Genomic DNA, 22,463 nt, shown 5'->3' on the forward strand with positions numbered 1-22,463 from the left:
TGCTCCTTTACTGGACCTATTATGCTGTGTTTACACGGAGCGATAATTCGCCCAGTCGATCGTTTAACGATTTTGAAGCAACAATTTGGTTTTTATAACGAACAGCGTTTAGACGGAGAAAATTCGTTAGAAAAACAGTTTTTAAGATCGCTTAAGCCCATCTTTCACATAGGGTGAATCTTTGAAAGCGAGCGACCAACGACAATTTGAGAACATGTTGAAAGATCACAATGAACGATTTCGATTGCTGTGTTTACATGGAACGATTATCGCTCAAATGCAATCGTTATCGCGAAAATTCGAACGATAATCGTTCTGTGTAAACGCAGCATTAGACATTAGACCTGATAATCTGGCAGTAAGGGCTGCATGGACATCGTTAGCGATGTCCATGCAGCAGTTGCCTAAACACCTGATACCTTAGGTCATCTTGCCTGTGCTCTGCAGCTTCCCGATCCCAGTGGCAAAAGCGTCTGAGCGGCCTGTTAGCTGACAGGCTGCTCAGCCAATCACAGGCCAGAACCAGTATCAGGTGTTTTGGCCTATTACACAGGTCAACAACAAAAAAAAAAAAAATTTACTGGTGTCCAAAATATTTTAATGATTTTGGGGTATTTTTGGGGTGCTGATTCTGAAAATGCTATCAGTTTTGCCAGATTGGCTCAAGTTTTTTTCATGTCTTGTTCATTTTTGAAGATTACTTTCTAAAACTAGTTAAAATAAACTAAAATCAACATTTACTTTGTAAAATTTATTGTATTCATGACAATAGCAATAAAGTTAATGCGCGTGTAGCAAATTACGTCTTTTTTTTTTTTTACACATTTCACGAAAATTCACAAAAACTTGAGCCAATCTGGCAAAACTGATGACATATTCAGAATCAGCACCCCAAAGTTACCCTAAATTCGTTGAAATATCTTTGGCCCCAAAAATGCTGTTGACCTGTGTTATTATCAATGTCCGACCGTGCGGCCTCTGTTCAAAACCAAATAGAGTGAACAGGAAGCAAAGTTTGTAGCCTCTCATTGTTTCGAAAATTAAAGGGGTTGTCCAGCGAAAATCCTTTTTCTTTCAAATCAACTGATATCAAAAAGTTATATAGATTTCCTGCAGGACATACAGCAGCTGATAAGTATGGGAAGACTTGAGATTTTTAATAGAAGTAAATTAGAAATCTATATAACTTTCTGACACCAGCTGATTTGAAAGAAAAAGATTTCGCTGCATAGCTCCTTTAAGAACAATTGAGAAAACTGCTCAACATTTCAATATGCAGAAAACGCATGCATTTGAGGCGTACCCGTCAGGAAGTCCACTGACCTGATCAGAGGTGAATTTTACTCAGTGGCCAGAAGTTCAGATATCCATGGATATGTCCACGCTGTTACGGTGAGGTGCACGACCCCCATGCTGCTCCAACAGGAGTCACACACATTACAGTCACGGCATGGTCATATCCACCGATAACCTTCTGCCCGCAGGCTGGAAATCATCGCTGATCGGGTCAGCGGACTTCATGACAGGTACACTTTAACAAGGCATGAGGACCTCTGTGGCTTCATGCCACCCGAATGAAAAGATTCTTAAAGGGGTTCACCTTTTTTTTCTTTCAAATCAATTGGTGTTAGAAATAGACAGAGATTTGACTTCCAGTACTTATCAGTTCCTGTATGTCCTGCAGGAAGTGGTGTATTCTTTCCTGTCTGGAGAGCAGGAGAGGTTTTCTATGGGGATTTGCTCCTGCTCTGGATAGTTCCTGACATGGACAGAGGTGGCAGCAGGGAGCACTGTGTCAGACTGGAAAGAATACACAACTTCCTGCAGGACATACAGCAGCTGATAAGTACTGGAAGGCTTGAAATTTTTTTTTTTATATAGAAGTAAATAGCATCTCGGGCACCAGCTGATGTGAAAGAAAAGAAAAAATTGGGTTACAGCCCCTTTAACATTTTCTAAATCTGTTTGTGAATGGAAACATTATTTGTAATTATTCAGAGACTTTACAGCTGAAAACTTACTTCTATTCAGGTATTTCTCAAAGAGGAGAACACAGAAGTAGTCATCCTGATCCCCAGTCCTGAGATTTACAAAGTATCAGTCTGGAGGTCACACAATGTTACCAAACCTGTGGCTCTCCAACAGTTACAGAACTACAACTCCCAGCATGAATGGACTTGTAGTTTTATAGCCACAGGCTGGGAACACTGGTTGTCTAGCCTGGAAATAGTGTTGCAGTTGCTAGAGTACAACTCCCATCATGCATCTAACACAGGCTATTAGTGCATGGTGGGAGTTGTAGTTTGGCTGCAGGCTGAATGGTTGCCTATACAAAAACACAAAGCTTTATTTATAACAGGGGTGTCCAACTAATAGCCATCCAGCTGCTGCAGAACTACAATTCCCATCATGCCTGGACAGCCAAAGCTGAAGCTTTGGCTGTCCAGGCATGATGGGAATTGTAGTTTTGCAGCAGCTGGAGGGCTACCAGTTTAACACCAGGGATGTATACAGTAGTCCACCTGGTGACAGCACATCCACACAGAGCACACAGGACACGCCTGGATTTATATACTATCACTTCCCATAGAACACCAGCCCCTAGCTGGCCCCAAGAGCTTACAATCCACAAGCTCAGCAACCACCATAACAGGTCACATGACCAGACTGGGAAACTACAAGTCACAGCATGCCTTGCTTCCCCTGAGCCGTGGGACTTGTAGTTTACCACCAGCTCACTAGACATTATGTATCCAACAACACAGCTATCTCCCTAGAGGGGACAACTACTCCCATCATGGCAGACACGATACCGGCCACTCACCGCCTCCTCTACACACTGACCGGCTACCGGGGAACTGAAGAGTCCCGCGCAGAGCTGCCTCTGACCAGCTATCGCGAGAAGATAGCTCTGCCGTTAGTCTTGTTGTATGGGAGCATTACCGTAGTGACTGGACAAGCGCCACTCCATACTCTATCTAGTCTACAGGATTAGTCTCTTGTCTGTGCAGTTTTCTTTGTGATTTTTATTTTCTTCATTGCTACAATTGGTGTGTGGTGAGAGGACATAGGAAACAATAGCCATATCTACAAATGTATCATATATCAGTGTTCCTCCAACTGGTAGCACTACAACTCCCATCAGTGTTACATGTCCTGCGGCTCTCAGCTGTTGCAGAACTACAACTCCCTCCATGTTCTTCAACTTTTAAAGTGTCACAGTCGTTTAATTTTTTTTTCTGAAATCAATAGTCCAGATGATTTTAAGAAACTTTGTATATGGGTTTATTAGCCAAAAAATGCATTTTTATCATGAAAAAGCCTTTTGAAGCTCCCCCCCTGTCTTCATTGTTCTCTATGGAGAGGGGAGGGGTGGAGGGAGATGAGGCACCAAAACAGGACAACAAAGAGTTAATTTACAGCTACATCACCGGGCTATCTCCTCTGACAGTCAGAACCGGCTTCTCTGAATAGCAGCTTTCACACAGGTCCCGCCGTGTAATCCTTTGTTCTCTGCTCTCTGCTGGTGACTAATCTCCCTTCTCCCCCCTCCATAGGTTACACAGGGCCCGACTGATGTAAAAGAGTCGAGATTTCCTGATAATGAGCAGTGGATGAGAGAGAGGGGGGGGGACCTGGGAAAAGGCTTTTTACATGCAGATGGTGGCATATTTGCCTAATAAACCCAATTACAAAGTTTCGGAAAATCGCTTGGACTATTGATTCCTGCAAAAAAAAACACAAAAAAAACGACAGTGACTCTTTAATAACCCCATCATTGCAAAACTACACCTCCCATCCATGCTCCTCAGCCTGTGTCTCCCACTCCTTGCAGACTCCCATCTATTTTCCTGGACCTTCAGCTGTTAGATCAATACTTATAAAGGTGCGTTTACACGTAACGATTATCGTGTGAATTTGCCCGATAACGATCGAATTCGAACGATAATCGTATGTGTAAACGGAGCGAACGATCAAACGACGAACGATAAATCGCTTATTTTGATCTTTCAACGTGTTATCAAATCGTCGTTCGTCGGTCGCAAAAAATTCGCAAATCGTTCCGTGTGAACAGTCGTTCGCCGATTTAACGTATCGTACCGTATAAACGCTGATTATTATGAAAAAAAATCGTTACTCCGACATCGTTAATCATACGATCGGGCCAATTATCGTTTCGTGTAAACGCACCATTAGATATTTGTAACAAATACCACTAGAATGTAATCACATCACCAATAACTGATCACAATAAGGACAACAAATTGTTTAACCATTTAAATCCCAAAAGAAGGAAGAAACTACTGTAAAATCACACCTGCAGTGTATTCAGCAAGGGGACGATATGTGCAAGGGACTATGGGCTGGATTTACATTGTGATTTCTTTGTTTATGTATTTTATCTGGTATTATACCTGTAATGTGTATCTAATAGTTTTTTTTGTATAGGCATTTGCCGCTATTTTTCTTGCTGTGTATAGCAAACAGTAATTTATTTCATGTGTAAAACAAGTCAGAAATCCAGGATGCACATTGGCTGCACTGAATGCGGTAACCAACGTCTTAAATCTGATAAATACAATACACCTGGAATTTTTAACTTTTTTCCCCCAAAAAATTCCCAAGCAGAAAAACACACCATGCACATACCTTTGGGTAGCCTCAGATTTCTGCTGCATATTTTCACTCTTCACTGCGTATCTTGTTGCAGTATTGGAAGCAGGTTAGATTTAAAGGGATACACCAGAGGAAAAAAATACAATGGGGGAGGTTTATCAAACTTGTATAAAGTAGAATTGTCTACGTTGCCCCCAGCAACCAATCAGATTTCACCTTTCGTTTTTCAAAGAATCTGTGAGGAATGAAAAGTGAAATATGATTGGTTGCTAGGGGCAACTGAGCCAATTCAACTTTACACCAGTTTGATAAATCTCCGCCATTTTTTTCAAATCTATTGTTGTCAAAAAGTTATACAAATTTGTAATGTACTTCTATTTAAAAATCTTCAATCTTCCAGTACTTATCAGCTGCTATAGTACTGCAGGAAGTGGTGTATTCTTTCCAGTCTGACACAGTGCTCTCTGCTGCCACCTCTGTACATGACAGGAACTGTCCAGAGTAGTGGCAAATCCCCATAGAAAACCTGTCCTGCTCTGGATAGTTCAGAAATAGTGCCACCCTTAACCCAAAAGCCAATACTGATCCCATTTTTGTAACTGATAAATTGCCCCTTGTACCTATGTGTGCCAAGGGTTTATCGCTGACAGCAAAAGTGGGAAGTGGGAAGTGTGCTGTGGACGGGCTGGGAAGATTTTGCGTCCCAGTAATCGGGGTAGCTCTGGCGGTGTTGTGGCAGCTAGGTGGGTGAGGGTCACTTGGGCACTTGTCACAGTAGCCTGGAGTGGCATTGTTACTCAGCCCCGGTCGGTTGGCCTACGGTCCTGCAAGTTTAGGTAGTCCAAGTATACGCTGGCGTGTTGGTGCATATAAGTAGACAGAGTCCAATGACTTAACCAGAATATCATCCCTTTACTTAATACTTCAGTGCAATACATGAAAATAGGTTTCCGCTTTAACAATAAGAACAGGTGCAAACAGAAGAGCGAAGCAGTGTTAATCTGTGAACAGAAGGAAGTGGAGTAGTGGAGTATCCTGAGGGCTCTGCCCAGTGTAGTGCTCTACTCTGCCTGGGATACCATAGCTGGGTGTAGTTGAGGAGAAGAGCAGATACTCGTACTCATGTTTACTAAACCGCCTAATGCCCTACAATGTTGATGTGCCCGTTCTGTGAGGGTAGTACAAAGTCCCAGCTCCCTGCGCTGGGTTGAGCAGACTTCCTGAACCTTTGCAGGATAGCCGTGCATCACTCAGTGGAATACGTAGGCGAACTGCAGCTTTGTTCCACTGGGGTCATTGCCTAACTGGATCCATGTCACTGCCCTTTTCCTCCTGAGGGGGTATAGCACTCCATGCTAGTGGTTGCTTGCTTAAAAGAGGAAATGTTAAGTCTTGGGATCCCTGTAAAGGGTCCTGGCCAGAGCAAGGCCCTGGCTTGCCTGCAGCAGGAACTGTGTCTTGTCTTGTCTTGCTCTTTCTCTGGGCTGAACTAGACTAAACTGAACTCCTCCCAGGAGGAACTAGACTCCTTCTCTAGGGGCTTACTAAGCTTCCCTGTAATTGGTGGGGGCTTGCGTGTGTGTGAAAGAAGAGATAGGATAGGGTAGAAAAAGGAGGGAAAACAGTCTGCACCCATGAATGGACAAATGAATAACATATGACACAACCTGTTAACCCAGAACTTTCCTCAGTTGTACACAGAATAAGTTAAATAGAAACATAGAAGACACTTAGACCATCTTTTACTCTGTGAACCTGAGAGAGAACTTTACACAGATGCATAGGAAACTTAGTGCAGCACCTTGTGCTGGGGCACTGTAAGTGGTCATAATAATGCAGATGATGTAACCAGCCGGTTACCGGACCAAAGTAGAAGCCCTGTGCAACTTGGATCAGCGCAGGAGTATTGTGGCATATATGTGGTGGTATAAATCGGCTCCGTATACTTACTAACGGTATAGCACTGGATATAGTAGAACAATTACTTTTATTGCAACACGTTTCGGCCTTCACAAGTAAAATTAAAGGCCTTTTTCAAGCTCTCAGCAGCACACACTCCATCTGGACCCCACCGATACAAACTCCTGACATGTGGCTATAACATGTCAGAGGTTTGTTGTAATGACAGGTACGTTTTAAAGGGACTCTGTCACCTCCAACCCACCCTCCTTAAAACCCTAAAGTTATCTGTAAGTAGGATAAAGGATGCAGATCCCAAATCTGTAACTTGTAGCTTTCTACTCCTTTGTATTCCCCACTGTAAGCCTACACACTGGTCATGTTGATGCATAGAGGACGAATTAGCTCAAGAATATAATATAGAGGACTACTTAGGGGCCTATTCCATAGATCGATATTCGGCCCATTATCGCTCCGTGGAATAGAGACAACGATCGTTTATTTAGGTTCAAATGTAAAATCTTTGGGCACCAACCGTGCACCTAAGCATGTTCTCCTGCGCTCCTTCTTCTTCCCGGTCCTTGGCCTGTCTCAGCTGACAGTCTGCTCAGCCAATCACTGGCCAGGACCGACGCAGCCAGTGATTGGCTGAGCAGTCTGTGAGCTCAGACAGGCCGCACCGAAGCTGCTGCTGCACGTGGGACCGGGAGGAAGAAGGAGCGCAGGAGAAGACCTGCAACATGCTTAGGTAAAGTATGGTGACAGGGGCTGCAAGGACATCGGTAACGATGTCCCTGCTGCCCTCGCTAAACGATTATCGGGCCAAGTAATAGGCCCAGTAAACTAGCGCTGATGTAGCAGATCGGCGACGTTTACATTATTGATCCTTCATTTGTGGCTTATAGCAGAGAAATGCTAGATATGTGCAAAATTGTAGATATAGAATCAGCATTGTATCCTCTACTGATGTATAATTTACTGATAACTTAAGTTTAGCAGGTGTTTAGGAGGTGACAAGAGTCCCTTTAAGTAACTCCCTATGTGACTGACACCAGTTTTGTATTTTTAATAGATTTTGGGCAAGAACGAATGGGAATGGTGACATCTCTGTAGAGGGCTGTACAATATGTCAGTGCTGTATAAGCAATGAGACGTCAGGTGACGCATGTACATTGGTACAGTATGGCCCCTTAGACATCTGGAAGTGCTGTAACACGACCATGTGTCTGATGACTTATACAGAGTACAACTGGAAAGGACGAGACCTCGCTGCTTGATATTTATCAGATTCATGTATTTTACTAATATTGCACTGGATAAAAAGACAATAAAATTCTACAAGGAAATCTCAATATTGTTTATAGAGCTAGGAACAATCCTCCGCACCCACATTACTGCCGCCGCGCTGTTATTTGGAAAGATAAAACTGCAATAAGATGAGCCCAGTGTTCCCGAACTGTAAAATGCCAATAAAGCAGGATGAGAAAACAAGTAGATTATCTCTAATATTTGTTCTCTAACCTTTCATGTCTATACAGCCATAACATTAAAACCACCTGTCTAATATTGTGTAGCACCCCTTTATGCCACCATCAGGTACATTTGCTTTAAGTGTTGTACATTAATAGAACGGCGCTGGTGCTGCAATCCTTTTTTTGAACCGCAGCCCAGTCCCTCACACGGCGCTGGTCTATTACCAAGCACCGGACAGCCCACCCCCCTAAGAAACGGCTCCATTGATTCTAATGGAGCCGTGTCACAGAGGGGAGGGGGTTGCGTCACACAGGGGGCGGGTCGGCCTACCTCCAGTACTTTGGCAAAAGGAGCATTTCTTGCAATGCTCCTGGACAATAACTGGCCCGTGTAAAAGGCCCTTAAAGGTGTTATCTAGGGGTTGACAAGAACTTTAACAGGATGCTTATGTGCTTACAGACCATTATGGGGCAATGCTATTTGACCTCCGTCTCCCCTGTATTGTCACCCCACATCGCCCGGAAGCCTGTCCTCTAAATTGCTCTATTTCCAGTTTAATAGATGTCTTCTCTCATGTTTTCCCACGCACCTTGGGGGAGATTTATCAAACATGGTGTAAAGTGAAACTGGCTCAGTTGCCCCTAGCAACCAATCAGATTCCACCTTCCATTCCTCACAGACTCTTTGGAAAATGAAAGGTGGAATCTGATTGGTTGCTAGGGGCAACTGAGACAGTATCACTTTACACCATGTTTGATAAATCTCCCCCATTGTGTAGTGTGAAGATGCAGCTCATCTTAGCAGGAAGATGGACGGGTGCGTTGAGCCGTGATTACAGATAGGGGGCGAGATAAGGAGGACACAATGGGGGAGATTTATCAAACATGGTGTAAATTGAAACTGTCTCAGTTGCCCCTAGCAACCAATCAGATTCCAGTTTTCATTCCTCACAGACTCTTTGGAAAATGAAAGGTGGAATCTGATTGGTTGCTAGGGGCAACAGAGCCAGTTTCACTTTACACCATGTTTGATAAATCTCCCCCAATAAGTTACTCAACAACCTGAGACCCACATTGTCGCGGCAGCAAGTGGATCACTGAGAGAAAGCCAAGAACACAGGACATAATCCAGTCTTGTTATGTGAACATTTACTAAGAAAGAGTCCTGATATATAAAACCATATAATGTATATCATCCATTAGTGGGTGTGGCCTGGTCTGGCCACGCCCACTGCTTGTGATGTCACTCCTGTGTCACAGTCTGGTCGCTAATAGAACTTCTGTATACCAGTGTCAGTATCTTCTGAAGCCGATTGGAGTCAGAGAGACAAAATGCCTACGAGAGGAAAAAATATTCGGCCGGTGGGCACTGCTCCCCCTGAGAATCTGCCAGACCCCTGGAAAATACCGCCGACTGAGAACACAAAACTGGTCGTGGCATTAAGACAAGTGTATATAATCAAGCCAGTGGAGGAGCCGCTCTGGACTGTCAAACCATGTCAGACAGCAAAGTCGGTATTGTCATCTGCACCGGCTCTGGCAGTGAGGCCACTGGATTTGACCGTAAAGCCGCGTTTTTTCATGAAGCCTGCCTGCAAATTTTACCATATCAAAGCAGGCTTCTAACCACTGAGGACATGGAGGTCGGTGGAGGAGAGTTTTCAATTGACTTGGAAATTCATTGATTCCACCTACTTTACCGTCCTATACCATCTATTATAATATATTGAAGAACATCAACCAGGTAACACCAACTACTATCCCGTCCTATACCATCATGTGTAACATCAAGTACTATACCAGTCTATACCATCATGAGTAACATCAACTACTGGAACATCCTATACCATCTGCTGCAACATCGTATACCATCCTATACCATCTGCTATAACATCTTTTACCATCTACCGCAACATCGTTTACCATCCTTTACCATCTGCTGTAACATCAAATACCACCATCCTATACCAGCTGCTGCAACATCCTATACCATCTGCTGAAACATCGTGTACCATCCTTTACCATCTGCATTAACATCAAATACCATCTGCTGTAACATCATATACCAACCTATACCATCTGCTATAAAATCATATACCACCCTGTACCATCTGCTATAACATCGTGTACCATCCTGTACCATCTACTATAACATTGTGTACCATCCTGTACCATCTGCTATAACATCACGTGTAACATCTGGAAGAAAAAACATCTTTAAGGCGATTACCACCATCTAAGAGACAATTATCTACCTTACCGAGTAACATCTGTGAGGCAGTAACCACTACCTTCTGCCACCTTCTATAACATCTGAGAGTGCCATATTAATAATAAATATGGTTTTGTTTTCAAGAATTGGTATGTCTTTTTTTTATCCACTGTGTCTAATACTTAGGGGGCAGAATTGAGGGGGGGGGGGGGAGATGAGTGATGTAGAGGGATATCACCCATCCATTTTATGTGCAGTTTCCCATGTCCCCCAAGGCAGAGCTCATAAAATGACACCACATTGCTAGTAACATGGTAATATGCCTGGTTTCTAAGTCAAAAACAACTGGATTATACCCTGTGTAAACATTTCTTTGCTATTGTTTACACCAAACTTTTTTGTGCCATAACCTTACTCGTCTGATGAGTGGGCAAGGGGGTTGTGATAAGGAGGGAAGGTGGTGTGATGCTAGTAGGCAAAAGTCATGGCAGTAATTTACACCTGCTCCGGCGATGGTGTGCATGCTGTGCGGCAGGTGCAGGTTCTGCTGGATTTTATGAGGCATTCTCCTCTAAGTAAATTGAGCGGGTTCATTGGGGCTTTATTTAAGTCTAGCGCCAGTCTTGATAAATCTCCCTCATACTATATACACATTGTGCCCCATAAGCAGTATTAGATACTTACCTTTCCCAATCCTGCACTGCCCCAGGTAGATACATCTCCGGTCTCCCCAGGGCTGACATCTAGGCAGGGAAAAGGATCGCTGAGCGGCGGAGCAGCTTCCCACAGCACCGGTCTGCTTCCCACACCACCACTGATACTGTGTGCTTCTTCCAGCAGCTGACAGGTGCTCTGTGAGTGCCAGGCCAGTGCTGCAGTTGCTTATTAGTCAAATCCCTCCTGCCCCCCACACAGAGCGCCTGGCAGCTTAGTACAGCTGCTGGAAGAGGCGCTGAAAAAGGTTATACTGGGCCAGGCCCCCTCCCCTCCCCGCTCAAACTTCTCCCAAGGGATATGCCGCAGGTTGGCAACGACTGCCTTAGACAAGATGGTATGTCATAAACTTTTAATAGTCATAAAAATACTTTAATTTAAATCCTGAGTGACACAGAAAGTCCAGACTTATACTACACGTCACCAGCACAATAGTAAATAGCAGCAGATAGACGACATACGGTATTACAAGCAGCATCAATTTCAAGCTTTTTTGCTTTTGTGCGATTTTGCCAGCAAATATATCTCAGCAGAGTCGGTCCTGCTGGCTTTAGGCTTCACAGTCTTCACTTGCTGGAATCTCTGCCGTAGCTTGTCTCTTATAAGATTTCTCTCTCCTCCGTCCCAGATCTTACACAAGAAGCTCCCCCCAGGCCTCAGCACTGTGTCGGATAAGTCCAGGAGAGACAGACACATGTTGACAAGTCTCTGGTGATCCAGTTCTCTTATCCCGCTAGCATTGGGAGCCATGTCACTCAAGATGACATCTGCCTGGCCAGAAGGGAGGAGGTCAATAACTTTCCTATGGGTGGCAGGGTCTGTGAGGTCACATTTAGAGAGAAAAATAGCTCCCTCCAGCGGAGTAATGTGAAGAAGATCAACTCCCAGGATGAAGCCGACACTCGCCGCAGGGTCTAGAGCAAAACAGAATGGAGTAAATGCAAGCAGGATATCAGATATTAACAAGTTCAATAAGGGTGAGTCCTAATGTATATATCTATACAGCTGCATAGCATATATAAAACAGTGAAAACAGTATACAATTATATATTACGCAATTGCATGAGGTATGGATGCATTTGTCTGTATAAGGTTTTCAGAAACAGCGCCTCTCTAGTCCATTGGCTGTGTCTGGTAGTGCAGCATAGGCCCATTCAAGAGCGTTTACCCATATGGACAATTATTCAACTATTCTGTGGACTAATTAGTGGGGGGGCAACAATTGGGACCTAAACAATTGAGGGCCTGAGGGCCCCTGTCTTCATTTAAAGCGACTCTGTACCCACAATCTGTCCCCCCCAAACCACTTGTACCTTCGGATAGCTGCTTTTAATCCAAGATCTGTCCTGGGGTCCGTTCGGCAGGTGATGCAGTTATTGTCATAAAAACAACTTTTAATCTTGCAGCACTGTGTCTAACGGCCGGGGCTTACATTTGTATATGCATTAGGCTTGCACACCCACTCTGTCCCTCCTCATTATTAGGAATGATCCAGATAGATTGCTTCCTATTCCCCACCTGTGTGTATAATGAACATGGGCTGGATCATTAATACACCTGTGCAAAGCTCAAACAGCAGTAAATGTTCCTGGATGATTCCTAATGAAGAGGAGAGTGGGGAGGAAGGACGGAGAGGTGGTGCCAGCCTAATGCATATACAAATGTAAGCCCCGGCCGTTAGACACAGCGCTGCAGGATTAAAAGTTGTTTCAATGACAATAACTGCATCCCCTGCCGAATGGACCCCAGAACAGATCTTGGATTAAAAGCAGCTATACGAAGGTACAAGTGGTTAGGGGGGTCATATTGTGGGTATAGAGTCGCTTTAAATCTTTGGCAGATAATCTATCAGATAATCTTTCTGTGTAAATGGACCCTAAGGGCCCTATTCCACGGGCCAAGCAACGATGTAAGCGAGTGCCGATCTGCTAGATCGGCACTCGTTTACTGGGCCTATTCCACGGCCCGATGAGAAGCCCTGCTAGGTAATGTATGCTGCTTGGATCGTCGGTCGCCGCCGCGCACGACTATTCCACCTTAGCGATGCGCGGGTGGCGAACGACGATTTTAGGTTTGAACCTAAATGAACGATCAGCCGATGATTTGGCTGATTCGGCCGATTATCGCTCCCGTGGAATAGGCCCCTAAGTCTTGGGATAACCGCTTTATCATGTAAAGGCCCTTTTACACAGGCGAGCGCAGACCTGTCAGGTCAGTGATCGCTTAATCTTTGTTACCCGCTTGCTACTGGTGCTATTACATGTGCCGACAGCATACGTGAAAGTGGGGGTGGGGGCAGCGGGGAGCTGCAGTAGGCCATAGCAGACAGTGGTGGTCTGCTGCCACTGCTCCTGCTACAAGGTGCGATGGCCAGCAGACCGCCGTTAGCGTTGAAGCTTTTTTTTCAACATGTTAAAAAAACAAGGATCAGACAGGATGATGGTGCGCCCACAACCATAATCCATTTGTACAAAATGACATACTTTATTTAGGTCACAAAAATAACATACATAAAAACATACATAACCACCGGAGACCTGCCCAATCCTTAGATCCTATCAGAGCCACGAAGTCACAGCAAGGGATGACATGCATAGGGTCATATCCGGAGACCTCTAGCAGAGCCCCTGGGGATCTTTACTTATTCTATCTCACAGATTTATTGTGTTGACTGTCCTATGTTTATAGTGTTTATACATAAGTGATGATCTTTTTTGCACATACACTTGTATAGATTATGAATAGATATTTATGGATATTGGGCAGGTCTCTGGTGGTGGGTGTATTTTCACCAACCTCCAAGTGATTGTTCACCCATTTTGAGTTTTTAGTGTTTTTAAATGTATTTCCAAGCCATTTTTACATATGTTATTTTTGTGACTTAAATAAAATATGTGATTTTGTACTAATGGATTATGGTTGAGGGTGTACCATTATTCCGTTTTTTTCTTCTTTCTTGCTAACTATACGGTATTAGTTTAAAACAGATTTGATTTATATGTGATAGCTCCTTCATATTTTGTAGTTAGACAAGGATCAGCCGATATCGTGCATGTCTGCCGATCGTTGTCTTTTATCACTAGCTATTACACCAAGCGAGTATCAGCCACAACGGGCGATAATCGCTTGGTGTAATGGGGCCTTAAGACCAGCTTAACAGGAAACATGACAGCATGGATATGTATATCAAACTGCTGCCAGTTACCTATTAAACAAGCCATGGCCTGGGAGCGGGGCAGGGAGAACAGCGTCACAGACACATCTCTTGCTGGGAATTAAAGAGGTTATCCAGCGAAAATCTTTTTCTTTCAAATCAACTGGTGTGAGAAAGTTATATAGATTTGTAATTTACTTCTATTAAAAAATCACAAGTCTTCTCTTATACTTATTAGCTGCTGTATTTCCTGCAGGAAATGTTATTTTATTTTCAGTCTGACACAGTGCTCTCTGCTGACATCTCTGGCCGAGACAGGAACTGTCCAGAGCAGGAGAGGTTTTCTATGGGGATTCATAGAAAACCGAGACAGAGTTCCTGTCTCGGCCAGAGATGTCAGCAGAGAGCACTGTGTCAGACTGAAAATAAAACTACATTTTCTGCAGGACTCACAGCAGCTAATAAGTAAGGGAAGACTTGATTTATAGAAGTAAATTACAAATCTATATAACTTTCTGATATCCGTTGATTTGAAAGAAAAAGATTTTCACTGGACAACCCCTTTAAAGATAATTTTTTGGAAACATGCTGGATCGGAGGAGACATAAAGATACCTATAACTGCTTGTTAAATAGGTAACTGTCAGCTCTTTTATATACATATCTGTTCTTTTTGTTTTCCTTTAAGACGCAAATATGGAGAAGCAAATATGGTTCTTACCTTGTCCCAAAGAATTTACTTTCTCAACCAGCACCTGACTCCAGGCCCCGGGTGCAGCGCCGCAATCTACAACACGATGTCCGGGCTCTAGGATTTTATGCTCCTTGTCGATCTCCAGCAACTTAAAGGCGCTGCGGCAGCGGTAATTCTGGGCACGAGCTGCCTTTACATAGGGGTCCCTCTGCTGCCTGGTAAGCCATATCTGCTCTGCTCCTGTCTTCTCCTTCTGCGCCCCAAGAGTGATGTGCAGGCTGCGGCACTGCAGGAGGAGAGCCAGCGTCCGCCAACGGCTGCAAATACAATATGTTCTTATCATATAATACCTGTGCAGGAAGTGGTGTGTTCTTTCCAGTCTTACACAGTGCTCTCTTATGCCACCTCTGTCCATATCAGGAACAGTCAAGTGCAGCAGAGCTTTTCTATGGGGATTTGCTACTGCTCTGAACAGTTCCTGACATGGACAAAGGTGGCAGCAAAGAGCACTGTGTCAGACTGGAAAGAATACACTACTTCCTGCAGGACATAAAGCAGCTGATAAGTACTGGAAGACTGGAGATTTTTAAATAGAAGTAAATTACAATTCTATATAATTTTTCTGGAGTTCCCCTTTAAAAAAAAAGTCTTGCCCTGATCTTTGCATTCAAGTAAAAGTTATATCAGGATAGGGCTCTTAGAGACTCTGCGCTGTGGCTGCAATGAAGTCCCAGTAATGATAAGACAAGGACTTTGTGAAGCTGAATACACAGAATTATTATTCTCCCCATAGGGACATTTTCTCATAAAAACATTATTGCACATTTATAGCGGCTCTAAATCGGAGGGAACATGGACTGGAGCGATCCTTTACATGGTAATGAATGGCCTCCGAGGCCCCATTCCTCCATTACACTTGTCAGATCAGTCTATACGCTTATGAATGTTTCATTTTATGCAATGAATATTCTTCAATATTTGCTGGAGATTTACAAATACAATTATTGCTGGTTTTTTTCTTGCAGAATTCATGAAACAAGGGATCTCAGTAGCCACTGGCTTGATAATAGTCAATAGGAGGCTTAGCCGTCCTCTATGCCAGTAAGAGCTACAACAGGGGTGTCAAACTCGCAGCCCTCTAGCTGTTGCAAAACTACAATTCCCATCATGCCTGGACAGCCAAAGCTTTAGCATGATGGGAATTGTAGTTTTGCAACAGCTGGAAGGCCGCAGTGTGGTACCTGTGTTCAAAAAGTATTCAGTTTTATTGAGAATATGGTGGACATAAAAACGCTTTTCACTTTCCTATTCCAGCAGCTACGACAACCACTGGGATAAGATGGTACTAGCGATATTCACCAGGGATCAGACAATTTTAGGGCCCATTGTTTTGTATTCAGCTATTCATGCCATCCGTGATACAGAAAAATAGAACATGTTATAGTGCGGTGAATGATCGCAGCAGGGATTTCTCAATAGAAGTCTATGGGAAGTTGATGGTCCATGAATCTGTGAAAAACACGGACTGATGATTTGTGAGCTAGTTCTATTTTTTCTAAACTGTTTAACTTTATTAAAACTAGCACTGAACAATTTTTACAGGATCTGCGAAAAAAAACACACTCAGATTGCGAAACGGATGCAATCACAGACGTGTTTTCACAGATTGCTGAGCTAGACAGCAGACATTTAGGTGTCACTAAAGTCTAAATCAACAGTAGATGCGAAATAAAGCAACTTTGCCATATACATTGACTGATAGACACATTGATCTGTGACTCTCTGTACTGGCTAAAATTCCTGTGTTTAGTCTGTTTTGTTTTTTTTTTTGTTTTTTTTCAACCAGCACAAGTCAGAAAATCTGCCTTCAGGAGACTAGACCAGGATTTCTGGTAAGTTCAGCTTTGTTCTACAGCATGATAACAGCTGCTCCCCTCCGGCTACCCCGCTCAGCCAGTCAATGACTGGGGCGGGACACTGCTGCAGTCACAGATTGGCTGGGCAGGCTAAATCCCGCCTGTCTGTGACGTCGAGAAGATGACAGCTGGCCAGATCCAGGTACCCCATGATGCAGCGCAGCACTGGCACCCCCCTCTACAGAGTTCGCAGTTATCACCATACATCTACACTGTTGTCAGACTCGGTAGGCAGAAACAGTACAAGACAGTGAGCCCTAAAGCTAGACCCACCCTCTGACCCTACCTACTTGCCGCAAACGGCCCTAAGCGGTCGTGGACAACCACGGTGCCGATCCCTATACTGATGTAAGTGAAAAACAAAACGCAGACAGACGAACAAACACAACAGAGCGGAGTCAAACAAGCCAAGTCAGCAATACACGGGCAACAAAGAACAAAATCAGGAAGATAGCGGATAGTCGGTAACAGGCAGGAGGTCAGGTAACAGAGTAACAACAGCGGGCGGGTAAGCAGGCCAGGGATAATGTGAGCTGGGACTAGATTCCTCTAATAGCCAGCAGGGAAGTGAGCAACTGACTGCTTTTTATCCAGGCTCAGAACCAAAGTCCAGCAGCTGATTGGAGCAGCCCTGATTCCAGCACCAAGTTCAGCTGAACAGACTTAGCAGTGCAGTAACCTTTGCACTGCCAGAAGTCTGACAGGCAAGGCAGGTGTGGCTGGAAAGTAAGACACAATTCAGACCCAATAGTCAGTGCAAACACAGACAGAAATTCAGCGCTTTCTCGGCCGCCCGGCACGGACCGAGTAGCGCAAAGTCACATTTCTAACAACTGTTACTCCATAGTACCACATAGTGCACACCGTTTGGTACTATGGGGGTATTTATCATTGGTTTGTGTTGGCTTTGGTGTAAAATTAATGCAATTTTTTGTGCCATTTCTTAAAAATTTGTGACTTTTACTTAGTTTTACAAAAAAATTTATTAATTATTGCACCAATATTTGAGAATGTTTACACTAGTTTTGTGATTAAAGCGATGTTACAGCCCTCCCATGTGCTCAGTATGGCATTGATTTAGGGTACAAACACACACAGCAGATACACAGCAGATACGCAGCAGATTTGATACTGTGTTCAGTTATTTAGATCTAATCTGCTGCGTATCTGCTGCGTATCGCAGCAGTAAATACGCAGCATATAAGCCGTGTGTGTTTGTACCCACACACTGACTAATTTGCACTATGCACTATTTACGTGTGCAATGTTATTCTGGCAATGTGTGCCACTCTGGGATGTCTAATATCTAAGCGATGTATACCGGTAGTGTATGGCACTGAGCTCTGTGCACTGTATGCAGTATATAGATACTAAGCAGCATATTATGGGCATTCTATGTGGACATTGTATGATGCCACCTGTATGAGTGCCACCTTGAAAAGTTCTGCCAGTACCATATATCAGTATGTATAGCTCAATGGGTGCTCAATGCAGCCTATGGCACATAATGGGCAGTGCATGGCACTCTGTGGGCATTGTATGATGCCACCTGTATGAGTGCCAGTACCATATATCAGTATGTATAGCAGTAACTGGGTGCTCAATGCAGCCTATGGCACATAATGGGCAGTGCATGGCACTCTGTGGGCATTGTATTAAGGCAATGAGTGGCATCCTGGGCAGTGCAGTAAGTACTGTATATGCTATGGGTAATTATATATGGCACATTTTGGGCATTCTATGGTACTGCCAGACACACTAGGGCAGTGTCCTAACATATGAATATAACTGTTACTAGAGGGCAACCAAGGTGTGAACAAGCCCCACAGATGGCCCTCTCTCCTACGCATCACTAACTATACATGAAGCAAGAGCCTCCTGCACACTCACCGGGACACGGCGGCCGCCATATTTATTGTTCCCGCACACAGCTGGCCGGGCACCACACTGCAGCGGCCGCCATATTTGTTAAGGGAAAACCGCATCTAAGAAAACAACAAGATGCAGCTCCCAGGGCTTCCTGATCCCGTCGAGGGTTATTTCTCAGTGTACTATCGCAGTATATAGCCACACTTAGCGGAGAAACATCCTCTGAGGCAGCGTTCGCCATACTTGTAATGGGCAACAGCAAAATGAAAATAAACCATAAAAACAGTGAAAATTGCTCATTATTGTATCGCCATTTTAAATCTCAATAGACTTTAGTGAGAGCAAAATATTTTAGTATCTATATCATAAACTGCAACAGGCAAGGGGCTGCCCATATCTAATATGGCGGCCGGGGGAAGGAGGCTTGTCAGGTCACGTGATCGGCTTCCCGCGGGTGAACTGCACGTGTGAGTAGTCGGGATTTGTTCAGATAGAAGATCCTGTAACGGTAAGTTATCCACCCTGGCGGCCCCATAGAAGGTTATTGGTCCATGGCGTCCCCAGGGAATAATCAGGCGAGGGAGGGAGTCGGGGTGCAAAGATTTAAGGGTCCCAGTCTTAAAAAAAAAAAGAAAAGAAAATTTGCATGGAGCTTATTGGATTGTGCATATGATATGGCTGACCAGTCTGTCATGTGACTGCGGAGGCCAGTGATTGGCTGGTAGTGTCACATGCACAATGCATGGCAGATGGGAGGCCACCATACCGCCATATTGTAAATGTCCAATATAGCCATGATGTCTGTAGTATATTTCTGTATTACCTATCCATACTATGACTGTATGTATACCTGTGTATAAGGTGCACTGTATTGTATTATAATATCTCTATTTATTTATGTAGTGTCTAAGGAGAAGCCATGTTCACGTCTAAGCTGCTCACCCTGGTCATGGTGGTCCAGCCACAGAGGATTCTGCTGGGCATGAAGAAGCGTGGCTTCGGTGCTGGCAGATGGAATGGGTTTGGTGGTAAAGTCCAGCAAGGAGAAACCATTGAGGAAGCCGCAAAACGGTAAATTTAAAGGAGAAGCGCAGGAAAATTTTTTATTAAAGTATTGTATAGCTTCCCAAAAGTTATACAAATCCTCAATATACACTTATTATGGGAGATGCTTATAAAGTGCTTTTTTCCCTGCACTTACTACTACCTCATGGCTTCACTTCCTGGATAACGTGGTGATGTCACGACCCGACTCCCAGAGCTGTGTGGGCTGTTGCTGCTGGAGAGGATGGGAGGGGGATGCTCAGTGTCCCCCCAGTGCCCTGTGTCCCTCAGTGTCCCTCTGCCATCATCCTCTTCAGCAGCCACAGCCCGCACAGCTCTGAGAGTCGGGTCGTGACATCACCATGTTATCCAGGTAGTGACATCACCATTTTATCCAGGAAGTGACACCACCATGTTATCCAGGAAGTGACATCACCATTTTATCCAGGAAGTGACATCACCATGTTATCCAGGAAGTGAAGCCTTGATGCAGTAGTAAGTGTAGGGAAAAAGCACTTTATAAGCATTTCCCGTAAATGCTTATGGGATTTGTATAACTTTTGGGGGACAATACAATACTTTAATAACAATTTTCGTCGGACTTCTCCTTTAAAGGGGTTATCCAGCGCTACAAAAACATGGCCACTTTTCCCCCTACTGTTGTCTCCAGTTCAGGTGCAGTTTTCAAATAAGCTCCATTTACTTCAATGGAACTGAGTTTCAAAACCCCACCCAAACTGGAGACATCAGTAGGGGGGAAAGTGGCCATGTTTTTGTAGCGCTGAATAACCCCTTTAAGTGTCTGGGCACTCTTGGAGGAGCACTCCCTACTCTTGACCCCTGACCCTCTGTCTGTCTTTGCTCCGGAAATGTTCTTCTTATTGACCTATGAAACAGACTTGCAGTAATGAACGTTCAGTATTACCCCTAACACTGAACATTTATATCCGTTAGTGCTGTCATTTAATAGATTATCATTGTGATCCTCTATGCAGAGAACTCTGGGAAGAAAGTGGTCTGACTACCGACACCCTACAGAAAATCGGAAACATCAAATTTGAATTTGTCGGGAGCACAGAGCTACTTGATGTCCATATCTTCCGAGCAGATGAGTTCAAAGGAGAACCAACAGAAAGTGAGGGTGAGCTACAAGAGTGTCCTTTATAGATACCTGCTACTTACCACATTTGTGTTTCTGTTAAAGCTGTAATGCCAGACACAGCCTATAGCCAGAAGTGGCACTGTGTCTGGCTGGAAGCAGCCATGTTTCTAAGATCATAAAACCCTTTCTATTTATTTGATTTTCAGAAATGCGCCCCAAGTGGTTCTCGCTAGACAAGATCCCTTATGAGGGTATGTGGCCCGATGACTACATATGGCTGCCCCTATTGCTGCAAAAGAAGAAATTCCTGGCCTACTTCAAGTTTGAGGGGCATGATAAAATTCTGGACTATAAACTGGAAGAAGTAAATGATATATGAGAAGGAAGATGCTGAAAGTATCTGGAGAAATTCTTTTAGTAGACCTTTTTATTTTATTGCACTATTTAACTGGTTTCACATCTAATGACCAGAATGAACACCAGTATAGGGATCAGTGATGCTGCGAGTCCTTAGCCTGACATGATTTCTCTCATGTTATACCAGCCTTAAAGGACTACTCTGGCAAATCAACTAGTGTCAAAAAGTTAAACAGACTTGTCATTTGCTTCTATTTAAAAATCTTAAATCTTCCAGTACTTATCAGCTGCTGTATGTCCTGCAGGAAGTGGTGTATTCTTTCCAGTCTGACACAGTGTCTCTGCTGCCACCTCTGTCCGTGGCAGAAACCACCCAGAGCAGGAGAGGTTTCCTATGGGGATTTGTCACTGCTTGGCACAGACAGGGGTGGCAACAGGGGGTACAGTGTCAGATTGGAAAGAATACACCACTTCCTTAAGGACATATAGCAGCTGATAAGTACTGGAAGACTTCAGATTTTTTAACAGAAGGAAATTACAAATCTATATAACTTTCTGACACCAGACGCCGGAGTACCCCGGCTCTTTTACAGTAGCTGAAGGACTCCTAATATTGAGCGTCAAAGTGCCACAGCTCTAATGGTACTAATGCAACGGTTTTATTTTGGAGTTCCTTCATGTGATCTCTTGATGACCTCCAAGAAATTACATGTGTTTCTGTGTTCTGAACTAGGGTCACCTGCAGACCTTCCTATATGATAAAGTGGCATGGTCTGTGCCACACAGGCGTTTCCTGCTCAGTCTATGGGGCTGGAGATGGCAAACTCATCTTATAAGGTTCCGCGGTGTATGTGGCAGGGAGGACAGGTGCTCAGAAGCCTATTCCAGGGCCAAATTCAAACTACATCTACATTAGAGAGACAATTTGTGCACGGTGCTGCATGACGCTGGAGGTACACTTTAATAAATGTATCTTTGAAATGGTTTAAGCTGGAAGGCAATTGTCTGCTATAGGCAACTGCCCAGGGTTTCCTTTGCACCAATTTTACCAAGTCTTTCTCACTACGTCGTATGGTTTCTGAGCGCAGGTTATAATGTCTGTACGTTAGTTATCAAGTTTACCATTTTATGGTTGACTGGAATAAACAAATAAGATCACTACGTACTATGGGTCTTTGAGGTCCTAAAATTTTCTCTTATGATGGATCCCCGCCAAATCTGAAGGGGAATATAAAATATACACACACACACACACAGGTACCTTGGTTCTCAAACCGCTTGGAACTCAAACTGTATTTTCAAGGAACTTTTGCTCTGTTCTCAAACACTTTTCGGGCACCCAGTCTTGAAGTTCTCGGCATCTAAACATTTCTGCGAGCGTGGATGGTGGGTTGTACGTGGCGAGTTTAGCACT

General features: G+C 44.0%; 3 protein-coding genes across 6 annotated transcripts in view; 1 reads left to right on the forward strand and 2 right to left on the reverse strand.

The window, feature by feature from the left end:
- Positions 1-2,897, reverse strand: part of MAD1L1 (mitotic arrest deficient 1 like 1) — a 544,571-nt gene extending 541,674 nt beyond the window's left edge. Inside the window, exon 1 of one of the 2 annotated variants that reach the window (XM_069983919.1) lies at positions 2,825-2,897. The gene's annotated coding sequence lies outside the window, so the exon portion shown is untranslated. The remainder of the gene's footprint in view (positions 1-2,824) is intronic. The other variant, XM_069983921.1, reaches the window with a different exon arrangement.
- An 8,369-nt stretch (positions 2,898-11,266) lies between these two features.
- MRM2 (mitochondrial rRNA methyltransferase 2) lies at positions 11,267-18,670 on the reverse strand. The gene is made up of 3 exons (XM_069982048.1): positions 18,568-18,670; positions 14,789-15,078; positions 11,267-11,828 (listed from the first exon to the last, which is right to left on the reverse strand). The coding sequence occupies exons 1-3, from the start codon at positions 18,660-18,662 to the stop codon at positions 11,398-11,400; spliced, it is 816 nt and encodes a 271-aa protein (XP_069838149.1). The 5' UTR covers positions 18,663-18,670; the 3' UTR covers positions 11,267-11,397.
- Positions 16,635-21,319, forward strand: NUDT1 (nudix hydrolase 1). Of its 3 annotated transcripts, none has more exons than XM_069982051.1 (4): positions 16,635-16,653; positions 19,450-19,617; positions 20,586-20,731; positions 20,899-21,319. In XM_069982051.1, exons 2-4 carry the CDS (start codon positions 19,466-19,468, stop codon positions 21,069-21,071), a joined length of 471 nt encoding a protein of 156 aa, XP_069838152.1. In that variant the 5' UTR covers positions 16,635-16,653; positions 19,450-19,465; the 3' UTR covers positions 21,072-21,319. The 3 variants fall into 3 exon arrangements, with proteins under 3 accessions (XP_069838152.1, XP_069838150.1, XP_069838151.1); XM_069982049.1 differs by lacking the exon at positions 16,635-16,653 and adding an exon at positions 18,962-19,054; XM_069982050.1 differs by lacking the exon at positions 16,635-16,653 and adding an exon at positions 19,286-19,321.
- The last annotated feature ends 1,144 nt before the right edge of the window (positions 21,320-22,463 follow it).

Source organism: Dendropsophus ebraccatus, chromosome 9 (genome assembly GCF_027789765.1).
Source record: "Dendropsophus ebraccatus isolate aDenEbr1 chromosome 9, aDenEbr1.pat, whole genome shotgun sequence".
In the NCBI taxonomy this organism is placed as follows: domain Eukaryota; kingdom Metazoa; phylum Chordata; class Amphibia; order Anura; family Hylidae; genus Dendropsophus; species Dendropsophus ebraccatus.

Bases quoted from the DNA above. Each gene is read 5' to 3' on its own strand.
- NUDT1 (XM_069982051.1), top strand. From the start codon at position 19,466: ATGTTCACGTCTAAGCTGCTCACCCTGGTCATGGTGGTCCAGCCACAG. The intron at 19,618-20,585 runs GTAAATTTAAAG...TCCTCTATGCAG, and splicing joins ATTGAGGAAGCCGCAAAACG to AGAACTCTGGGAAGAAAGTG. The intron at 20,732-20,898 runs GTGAGCTACAAG...TTTGATTTTCAG, and splicing joins AGAACCAACAGAAAGTGAGG to AAATGCGCCCCAAGTGGTTC.
- MRM2 (XM_069982048.1), bottom strand. From the start codon at position 18,662: ATGCGGTTTTCCCTTAACAAATATGGCGGCCGCTGCAGTGTGGTGCCC. The intron at 15,079-18,567 runs GTGAGTGTGCAG...TTGTATTTGCAG, and splicing joins ATGGCGGCCGCCGTGTCCCG to CCGTTGGCGGACGCTGGCTC. The intron at 11,829-14,788 runs GTAAGAACCATA...GTTTTGCTCTAG, and splicing joins AGTAAATTCTTTGGGACAAG to ACCCTGCGGCGAGTGTCGGC.